Source organism: Salmo salar, chromosome 04 (genome assembly GCF_965601325.2).
Source record: "Salmo salar chromosome 04, fSalSal1, whole genome shotgun sequence".
In the NCBI taxonomy this organism is placed as follows: domain Eukaryota; kingdom Metazoa; phylum Chordata; class Actinopteri; order Salmoniformes; family Salmonidae; genus Salmo; species Salmo salar.
The window spans coordinates 70,956,763-70,968,267 of NC_138294.1; the positions used below are offsets into that span (position 1 = coordinate 70,956,763).

Below are 11,505 nucleotides of genomic sequence, written 5' to 3' on the forward strand. Positions count from 1 at the left end.
TCCCTATGAGTAGACAATATCAAGATAAGACAAAACAGGACAGGATTTGCTTTGTTGAGTGTGGTTTCAAAAATGCAGAGCATCTCTTTATTATGTACAGACCTTTCCCCATCTTACAACCATTGAATATATATGTTTTGTCCATAACAGTTTACAATCTAAGGTAAAACCAAGTAATTTAGTCTCAACTTGTTCAACAGCCACACAATTCATTACCAGATTCAGCTGAGGTCTAAAACGTTTGTGTTCAGAAGAAGTTTATTACTGGCCACCCATTCCAAAACTGACTGCAACTCTTTGTTAAGGGTTTCAATGACTTCATTAGCTGTGGTTGCTGATGCGTATATGGTTGAATCATCAGCATATATGGACACAGGCTTTGTTTAATGCCAGTGGCAGGTCATTGGTAAAAATAGAAAAGTGTAGAGGGCTTTAAGAGCTTCCCTGTGGTACACTACACTTTATAAGTTTGACATTAGAGAAGATTCCATTACATAGATAGCTTTGAATCCACGATATGGCAGCGATTGAAAAGCCATAAGACATACGTTTTCAACAACAGGTTATAGTCAATAATATCAAAGGCTGCACTGAAATCTAACCGTACAGCTCCCACAATCTTCTTATCATGTTGAGTGCTCACTAGGCTATCTGGGGTGGCAGGTAGTGGTTAGAGCATTGGGCCAGTAACCGAAAGGTTGCTAGATCAAATCCCTGAGCTGACAAGGTACAAATCTGTCATTCTGTCCCTGAACAAGGCAGTTAACCACTGTTCCTAGGCCGTCATTGTAAATAAGAATTTGTTCTTAACTGACTTGCCTAGTTAAATAGATTTTTTTAAAGGTCTGTTGTTAATTTGTTTACAGAGAAATAGCATTGTATTTGGTCAAACAACATTTTTCCCAACAGTTTGCTAAGAGCTGGCAGCAAGCTGATAGGTCTGCTTTACCACTTTTGAGTAGCGGAATTACTTTGGCTTCCCTCCAGATCTGAGGACAAACACTTTCCTCTACACTCAGATTAAACGTATGACAGATACGAGTGGATATTGAGTCCGCTACCATTCTCAGTAGCTTTCCATCTAAGTTGTCAATGCCAGGAGGTTTGTCATTATTGATCGACAACAATAGTTTTTCCACTTCTCCCACACTAACTTTACAAAATTCTAACTTGCAATGCTTTTATTTTATTATTAGGACACTTGACCAACATACTGTATGTACAAGCACATGATCATCTGATTTAAATCTCCAATATTTGCTGTCCATTGTCATTTTTGCCTTGTACATTTTAGAGGGAGTCCAATAAGTTCTATTCATTATATTATACTGAACCATTTGTGTTTAAGACTGTACATTTAAAAAACAATCTGCACCTTGTTCCATTACATTTCTTGTATATTCATCTTCAAATCTTTTTCCTTAACGGAAGGTGTAGTCCCCTTGTATTTTCATTTAAGAATTTATACACCCTGGATGCCAGGTGGTTTTTGGAATGGACATCCTTTATAAAACTGCAATTAGTTAGAACAATTACATTCAAACATGATTTTATCTGCTGACTTTACTGCCAAGTCTGTTTTGTTTTTCTGAAAGGCCATTATACTTGTGTCCAAACGTCTGAGTCATATTCAGTAGTGTACAACATTGTGGAATGTTTTGATGCAAATACATTTTGAAGAACAGACATTTCTCTCCTACATGTTGCAATAATGAGTCATGTCAGCTCTATTCATGGCATTTCTATCTGCAACATTCAGTAAGTCTTCAACTGCCCTTCTCAGACCCCTCACTGGTTCCTTCTCTTCTTATGACCTCTGACCTCTCCAGGACCTCCTCCAGACGTCCTCTCCGTCCATGACATCAGTCTCCAGCTCCGTCAACTCCTCGGGAATCATGGTGCCCACCGGGACCCTGCAACAGGGCAACATTGCCATGACTACCATCAACTCCCAGGTGGTGTCAGGTGAGAAGCCTTTCCACCTTCCACAAGCCAGTTGTATGGGTACCTCACCTTCCCTAATATTATGCTTGTTATCATTTATTGGGATGAGTCTTGTCCTGGAAGCAGAACTGAGAGATTTCCGCTAGACGGGAAAGTCTAAATTGTCTATTTTGTAAAATGTATTGAAAACAAAAATGAGCTTTTTGGTCATAATTTAATGTTAGCGTTAGGCATTAGGGTTAACAGTATGGTTAAGGTTAGATTTAAGGCTAATGTTAGGTTTAAAGTCAGATTTGATGACTTTGTGGCTGTGCCAGCTAGTGACCACTCTGCAGAGTTGCCTCAATAACAAGATTCATGACGAAAAACGCTAACCTGCTAATATTACATCTTTACATTGTACTTTATAACAACTGTCCCTTTTGCCTATACATTTTAGATACATAGGCAGGAACAGTTGCAGTTTATGTACAAATTGTACAGAGTGTTCTACCTTGCATGCACAAAATGGACTTACAACAGAATTATCTAAAACAACAACAGGGTGAGAGAAGGTTTAGCCACAATACATGTTATGCACTAAGTATTTATCAATGCTTCTTTCAGCAACAGCGTGCTGGTAGGGTAGAGCATATCCTATGTAAAACAGAGGCTGTTGACATATAATTAAGAATAACCATTTTGTGTTAATGAAGGTGTTCTATATCACTCAAGAGTGTGACTATGGGTTTCTTGTTATTATGTACGGCGGAATGTTACCCCTACCCTCCAGAAATCCCTTCCAACCTAGAATAATCAATCTCATTCCAGCTTTCTCTTTGATCACAACACTCAAATTAACTCAAATTTAACACCCATAATCAGAGAATCTAAATGAGTGGTAATTAGTAGCAAAACAACAACTCCTTCCTCAAGGACCTTGAGGTGAAAGAATACACCTTTTGTTTCGTGCTTTATTCGCGCCGTCCGTGTTTACGTGTTGTTGTTATTGTTGTGTTAGGGTGAGATAATATATCTCTCGAGTCGAAACTGCGCAAGGCCGACTGCTTTTCACAGAAGAAGAAGCCATTTGACTTTCATAACCGCAAATTATCCCCTCAGGTGGAACCTTGTATCAGCCGGTTGCCATGGTGACATCGCAAGGGCAGGTGTTAACCCAGGGACTCTCCCAGGGGACCATCCAGATCCAGAATTCACAGGTGAGTTCACCAGCTGCTCTCCTAGCATATCCCTCTCTGCTGTCCCCGCAATCCAGTCGCCCCACATTCCCTGCTGTCCCCACTATCCTTGCTGTCCCCACAATCCATCTTGTCCCCACAATCCCTGCTGTTCCCTCTATTCAAGATTCAAAACCATTCTTCTCACCAAAACTTATTGTTGTTATAGGTACACGTATTTCAATGCTTGTGAGAAACCAATTAAAATCATGTCAAATCAACTTTTTTGCAGAGACACATTTTTTTAAATAATAGAAGGATAGTAACACGAGGAATAAATACACAATGAGTAATGATAACTTGGCTATATACATAGAGTACCAGTGCCGAGTTGATGTACAGGGTTACGAGGTAATTGAGGTAGATATGTACATACAGTGCATTCGGAAGGTATTCAGACCCTTTGACTTTTTCCACATTTTGTTACATTACATCCTTAATCTAAAATGGATTAAATCGGTTTTTCCCCTCATCAATCTATACACAATACCCCATAATGACAAAGCAAAAACAGGTTTTTTGAAATGTTTGCAAATTTATTACAAATAAAAACTGAAATATCACATTTACATAAATATACATATCACATTTACATAAGTTGCCGCACAGCTATTTTCAGGTCTCTCCAGAGATGTTTGATCGGGTTCAAGTCCAGGCTCTGGCTGGGCCACTCAAGGACATTCAGAGACATTTCCCGAAGGCACTCCTGTGTTGTCTTGGCTGTGTTTAGGGTCATTGTCCTGTTGGAAGGTGAACCATTTGTTAGTACCTTCCAACAAGACATCAACCCTAAGTACACAGCCAAGACAACAGAGGAGTGACCCAGCCAGAGCCCAGACTTGAACCCGATCAAATATCTCTGGAGAGACCTGAAAATAGCTGTGTAGCAACACCCCCCATCCAACCTGACAGAGCTTGAGAGGATCAGCAGAGAAGAATGGGAGAAACTCCCCAAATACAAGCCTGCTAAGCTTGTAGCGTCATACCCATGAAGACTTGAGTCTGTAATTGCTGCCAAAGGAGCTTCAACAAAGTACTGAGTAAAGGGTCTGAATACTTATGAAAATGTGATATTTAAGTTTTGTATTTTTAATACATTTGAGAAGAAAAATACATCTGTTTTTCCTTTGTCATTATGGGGTATTGTGTGTAGTTTGATGAGGGGGAACAAAACAATTTAATCCATTTTAAAATAAGGCTGAAGCGTAACAAAATGTGGAAAAAGTCAAGGGGTTTGAATACTTTCCAAATGCACTGTATTTAGCAGGGTTCGGAGGTCGAAGCTGTTCAGGGTCCTGTTGGTTCCAGACTTGGTGCATCGATACCACTTGCCATGTGGTAGTAGAGACAACAGTCTATGACTTGCGTGGATGGAGTCTTTAACAATTTTTAGGGCCTTCCTCTGACACTGCCTGGTATAGAAGTCCTGGATGGCAGGGAGCTCTGTCCCAGTGATGTACTGAGCCATACATACTACCCTCTGCAGCGCCTTGCAGTCGGATGCCAAGCAATTGCCATACCAAGTGGTGATGCAGCCTGTCAAGATGCTCTCAATGGTGCAGCTGTAGATCTTTTTGAGGATCTGTGGGCCCATGTCAAATCTTTTCAGCCTCCTGAGGGGGAAGAGGCGTTGTCGTGCCTTCTTCACCACTGTGTTGGTGTGTGCTTGGACCATGTTAATTCCTTAGTAATGTGGACACCGAGGAACTTGAAGCTCTTGACCCAGTTAAAGGAACAGTAGTAAAATATATTTAGTTAATTGATAACACTTTATTTGAGATAGTCTTTATCATATCGTATCACTGTCATAAGAATCAAATATATCCTGCCTTAAGATAATGACTGACAAACTCCAAATACCGTAATTTCCGGACTATTGAGCGCACCTGAATATAAGCCGAACCCACTGAATTAAAAAAAATATATTATTTTGAACATAAATAAGCCGCACATGTCTATAAGCCGCAGATGCCTACCAGTACATTGAAACAAATTAACTTTACACAGGCTTTAACGAAACACGGCTTGTAACAAAAATAAATAGGCTTTAACGAAACACGTCTTGTAACAAAAATAAATAGGCTTTAACGAAACACGGCTTGTAACAAAAAAGAAAACATTTGCAGTAAACAGTAGCCTACCAAGAAAGTCATTGGTCACTATCTTCCTCCTCCTGTGCACTGAAACCACTGAAGTCATCTCCTTTCAAAGAAATGTGAAAGCGGGAAAAATCCATATATTAGCCGCATCATTGTTTAAGCCGCGAGGTTCAAAGCGTGGGAAAAAAGTTGCGGCTTATAGTCCAGAAATTACGGTACTCTCAATGTCATGCAGTATATTCATTTTTTCTTGCCATTAGCTGTCACCAGAGGGCAGGCCTATCTGTTATGAACATGTGACGACAGTACTAGCACGAAATATGAATATTAGAGTAATAGCATAATAGCTAACGTGTCATTGGTAAACCTAAGAAATTCGGCACACTGTGTTTGTGAAGTATCACTTGTTTTTTATGGTAACGTTTCATCCTTTAGCCTATGTGCTAAAATGTTCTCCTTGATGAAATGTGCACTTGTGCACTTGTTTATTTTTATTTGAAGTCTAACACACCTGCAAAGAAAGCTCTAGATGTCCGAGTGGGCGAGTGCATGTCCCTTTAAACCCATGCATTCCCCATGTTCTGAAGAACCTCACACAGGAGGTCCATATCTGAGTCAGACTGTCAGACGACCCGTATGCTCGGCTATGGAGTAGACTGTTTAGTGCGGTACTCTGCGGCTGTATCAGCCAGGCAGGAAATTCTGTGTTTGACAGACAGCGGCGGCCTCTGTGAATACCCAAGACCCAGACGAGGCAGCGCTCTACACGTGGGCTGGGAATAAAGTGCATCCCTGTAGCTACACCACCGGCAAACTCCCGGTTATGATACCCCGGCTTGGTGCCGCCAATTAATTCAACCCCGCTTTCCCGGAACACGCATTCCCTGGGCCGAGGGGGATGGGGGAGGGATTTCCATACCCCAGCTGCAACTGTAATGAGGCTTGTTTTGTGTGTTTTATATATTTATATCAGAATCAGTCGGGAACCGTTTCTTTTTAATGACTTTACAATGCCAGCGTCTGCATGAAATTAATCACATGCATTTTTAGCTGAGTACATTTATGTATTTCTTTATTTATTTTTGCATTTTGTCCTGCCAATGTTTTCATGGTCCAGATAAAATGTTCATATTTTTTGTATGTTTTAGCCATTTCAAATGGGTTGTTAAATATGAAGGATCTCCACTTTGATACTGTTTGCGCCAATGACACAGAAACTATTTGTTTTGTGTGTGGACCAGGACATTTTGAGATTTCATGCATAGTGATCTCATGCCACTGTAGATGCCTTGGTGTGTGTGCGTGTGCGTGCATATATGTGTTTTCTTGCACACACACACACACACACACACACACACACACACACACACACACACACACACACACACACACACACACACACACACACACACACACACAATGCTTCTATATTCTATCAGTGGGGACATGAAAACGAAAGCCTCTAACACATTGCTGTTTAAACTAGGACACTGGAACAGTTAATTACCATTGAGTTCTCCCCACCCATCTATACTGTAAAACAGAAATCAGCGATTTATTGAAGAAATGCTTTTTCATGATTTTCTCAACCACCCACTGAGTTGGCACAAAACTCTTATCAAAGCCAAAGTTTTAATTACAAGCGTTCTACTTGTACTCTCTTGTTTTCCCACCGCACGTTGCCAGGTTTTTGAGGCAGATTTCTCATCTGAGCTCTCTTTTTTAGATCAGACCGGCCTCGCAGATTTCTCTGAGTCAAGGGTGTTGCGAATCGACATTCCTTCCTCGCCTTTTATTTTAAGTATCATTACTCAAATTGGGTTGCTATGGCAATGGTGAGGAGGGCGGTTCTGCATTTGCCAAAGAGACGAGTAATTGGCACTCTCCCTTTGTTACCATGGCAACAATAACACCCCATCCCTCTCTCCATCCCTCTCTTCCATCCAAGGTAAACCTGGACTTGGCTTCACTCTTGGACAGTGATGACAAGAAGCACAAAAACAAGAGAGGGGTCCTGCCCAAGCACGCCACCAACATCATGCGCTCCTGGCTCTTCCAGCATCTCATGGTGAGCTAGCAACATTTCACTTTTCATATCAATGTTAATGTGTTGGAGTTAATCAAAAGAGGGCCATCACACTCTCAAAAAGTTTGTTTGGCGCGTAAAACCGTTGTATCCAGATAGGCAAAACATTTGATGGAAAAGTAAAGTAAGCTTTATGCAACATATTTTTAAGTGCAGAACCATCACATTGTGCTGAAGCTGGTAACAGAGCCAATATGCATCTGTAGTCCATGGGTTAAGCTATGGAGGAAGATATTGAGAAGAGTCGAGCTATGGAGGAAAAGCGGGGTGAAGGATTTAGGGTTATAGCTGTGTATGACTGAGGGCCCTTCTAGAAACAGCCCCTATAGCTTCTACACCAATAGGCACTAGGGATCTGAATGAATTGAGTAGGTATAAGCAAGATGGTAGTTCCACCCTCTCTGATAGGCTATGAGGATGTTTTAAGGTGTGAAAATAGGTAAACAGGTTAGACTGAGAAGTCAGCGTGAAGATGGTAAGGGTTAGGGATGAGAGGTGTGAGTTGAGGGTTTGAACTATTCATTCACAACAATTCTAATTGAAGTTGATTCAACTTTACTGATGGCACTCTAAATATCTTATATCTTTCCCTTTTGTAGCATCCCTACCCAACAGAGGACGAGAAAAGACAGATTGCAGGACAAACCAATCTCACCTTATTACAGGTCAACAACTGGTAAGATTGTAATACTACTACTGCCAATGCAATATGACATGAAAATCAACTGGCTAAAAGTATGGATGAAATTAATAGTGAATGATGATGAGTTCAAACTTCAGTCCTTTGCTCTACCACCTAATGGTGATTCACAACATATTGGCGCCATCTACTGGTGTAAAAATGCTCTCAGTATCATAGAGTACAAAACGCTTACAGAGAAAAAATGTCTGTCTCTATGTTTTTCTTACACTTGTCTCTTTGTCTTTTCATTTGTCTATTTTCCTTCCCTCTCCCTCCCCTCTCCATCTCCCTCTCTGTCCCTCTCTCTTTTTCTCTCTCTCTCTCTCTCACAATCTCTAGGTTTATCAACGCTCGCAGGCGCATCCTCCAGCCCATGCTGGATGCCAGTAACCCAGACCCAGCTCCCAAGGCTAAGAAGATGAAGTCCCAACACCGTCCAACCCAGCGCTTCTGGCCGGACTCCATTGTGGCTGGAGTCTTGCAGACACATGGACCTCACTCTAATAACGCTGACAGTACGTCACTAAACCATTCAAACGTTCTGTCCATGTCTGTTTGTCTGTTTCAACACTCTAGACAAAGATTGGTTGAGTCAACAGGGTTCTCTTGTAATTTCAACATAGTTTCCTCGTTATTTCAACCTACTTTATCAAGGGAATCATTTTGCATCAATGTGCATAGTTAGTGTGCACATACACACAATAGTCATGGATTTTTAAAGCAATGGATCAGCGAAATACAGTGAATATTGGCATGGGCTATATAGATTCCACCACATTAGACCAGTCCATTATTTTTAAACCCATGAGGGGGATTAAATGACCTCATCACTTAGATGAGAAGGGTAGAGAATCGAAGGCAGTTATTGTGTGTTAACCCTGCGTTGCCTGCTTCTCCTCCTTCTCATACAGATCCCCTAGGCTTTGACAGCCTCCAGCCCCTGTCCTCTGTCTCAGCCACACTGTCCATGCAGCAAGCCATGCTCGGGGGAACCGATGACTCCATGGATGGCACAGAGGAAGAGGAAGAGGAGGAAGAAGAGGAAGGGATGGAAGAGGAGGAGGAAGAGGAGGATGAGGAGGAGGAAGAGAGCGAGGGAGGAAGGAGAGATCTGGGCATGGAGCATAGAGAGGGACTCGAGTAATGAGAGATGTTAGAGGACTACGTGACCTTTTGACCTTTTGACACCTGGGTTGTGTTCATTAGTCACCAAATGGAAGAACATTTTGACAGATTTCTCCAATAAGAAACAGTCATTTTCAATTTCTGTTGCCCTAATGCACACAACCCAGCCCATACACAAAATAAAATGCTGGGTTGTTTGGATGACCCGACCTCTGGGTTGCAGGCATTGGGTCACATAGTTTGGTTGTTTTCTTTGAAAAGAACAAGATTGGGTTGTTGATGCTGGGTTATTAAGATATGACCCAGTGGGTCAGATCAGAAGACTGGAGGCGTAGCTTTCATATAGTTATTTTTGGGCACCCATGAGAGTAAATGTCATTCTGGTTCATCTGTTCTGTTATCATATGTTAAGGTTGAACATGGACAGTTTTGTAGCTTTAATGAGGCTTGCAAAAGTGCATGAGTTCCTTAAGAGCTTATGCAAATTCCAATGGTAAGATAGTTACCACTTTGTTACAATATGTAAATAACATTTTAGAATATGTAATTTGCAAAAATAGTCAATAGACATGTGCAATGTACAAACATAACATGATGAACAGGTAATAAAGTTACTCTCATAGGTGGCCAAAAATAACTATCTGAAAGCCACGCCCCTAATAAGCCCCACCTCCAGAAAAAAGACTCAGCTACTGGGTTAACCCAGCATGAAAGTGAATAAAAACCAAATTTATGGTAAAATTAACCCATGTTAGGGTAATCCCAACAACCAAACATGTTTGGTTATTCACGCAACCCAACTGGCTGGGTCAAAATAAATATGTTAAATATTTACCCAGTGCTGGGTTACCAAATAACCCAAATTGGGTTGTTTTTAACCCAGCATTATTTAGAGTGTACTCTCCCGCTACAACCCACACCTTCATTCAAACTCACCCCTTGACCAGCCCCTAGATTCAGGCCATAGACACACCTCGAATGGGCCTTTTGTTTTTTCTACCATGGATGTCTGTCTAGAAACTACAGATCCGTCCCATCAGAACTCTTAAGACTGAAGAGCCTATATGAGGCTGAAGGTGTCCTAAAATGGACACCATACTATGTGGACTAGTGGGTCACCCCAATCCTCTTATGTTTTATTACAGACAAAATTGATGACAATGACAATGAAGAAAACTATGAGTTGCTGTATGTGAGTTGATTGTGAGCTGTACTGTAGGTCTATACCTGGCCATCACGTTGGGTTCCATGCTTTGGTATCATCCATGCCTTAGTCCGTTTAAATGACTCTTTGGTTCTCAGGTTGACTCCATTGACTCCATAAGCATGACGTTGTCATACTGTTTTCCACACAAGTTTTCATGACATTGATGATGAGCGATTATTTGCTGCAACAAAATTGATGTTTTCAGGTATGATAAAAAAAAGGCTGAGGCTGCGGATCCGTAGGTAACCGCCCCCGCCCTGCCCCGCCCCGCCCCGCTGGATCCCCAGGAAAGATCTGTATCATGTTCTGTACATGTTTTTCTTGATCTCTAATTTACGCACACATTTTTGTGGTCATCCTCCCTTGATGAGTCAGTCGTGAATGATAATTGTTCAAGTTTTACCGGTGAAACGTCCATGCAGCATCTGCATGCCAGTCATTTGATCTCAATCAGTTTCATGGGAATATGCATTTAGATCTTCTTAGTTATGTACAGTGTTGTTTCGAATTATGTACAGTGAGTGAATTTTAGAACAGATGGAGTTAAAACTGTAGCATATCTGTGTTTTGTTTCAAATAAAGCACATATTTTGCCTAGAGGCGCACGCTGTTCATTAGAGAAAAATGCAACCATTCTGTTATATACAATACTATCATTATGTGATCTTGCGGACATTGATTCAGCTTTGATTTAACTTTATTAAACGAGTACCGTTCGCCAGAGTAGCCTGTTCTCTAGAAGTAAAGCAGACTGCAGAGATTGTGCGTAAATAGAGAATCCCGCACATGCGCCTAAGTTGTGGGACCTTAAACCCCCAGGAAGAAAAATCCAGTAAAAGTCGGATCCGCAGCCACTCTGTAAAAAAAAAAAACATTGAATTATTTGCCTCCATGAGCAAAAACGTTTTCAGTAACCTGACAGCACAAAGTATGTATATTCGATTTTTGACATTTGTGTTATGTTGTTGAAGGCTTGCATATTTATTATGTTCTTTCTTAGAGCTCTCAGAAGGCGGTTCAAGCGGAACCTTCTTTGTAGAAGGCACAAAGTTACTGTTGTGACGTTCTGGAGGTCTTGCAATTGCGTGAATCTGAGTTATCGAAGTTACTGATGGCCAGTCAAGCTGACAAAATCTCTAGACTGT

The 11,505-nt window shown here is 41.2% G+C and overlaps 1 protein-coding gene across 2 annotated transcripts in view; it reads left to right on the plus strand.

Annotated features, from left to right (window-relative positions):
* The window catches only part of pknox2 (pbx/knotted 1 homeobox 2), a 119,801-nt gene extending 108,844 nt beyond the window's left edge, over nt 1-10,957 (plus strand). For both annotated transcript variants that reach the window (XM_014197623.3, XM_082974684.1), the window contains 6 exons: nt 1,830-1,965; nt 3,046-3,143; nt 7,209-7,328; nt 7,946-8,022; nt 8,368-8,543; nt 8,940-10,957. In XM_014197623.3, the coding sequence (XP_014053098.3) occupies nt 1,830-1,965; nt 3,046-3,143; nt 7,209-7,328; nt 7,946-8,022; nt 8,368-8,543; nt 8,940-9,172 (840 nt within the window). In that variant the 3' untranslated portion in view covers nt 9,173-10,957. The remainder of the gene's footprint in view (nt 1-1,829; nt 1,966-3,045; nt 3,144-7,208; nt 7,329-7,945; nt 8,023-8,367; nt 8,544-8,939) is intronic.
* The last annotated feature ends 548 nt before the right edge of the window (nt 10,958-11,505 follow it).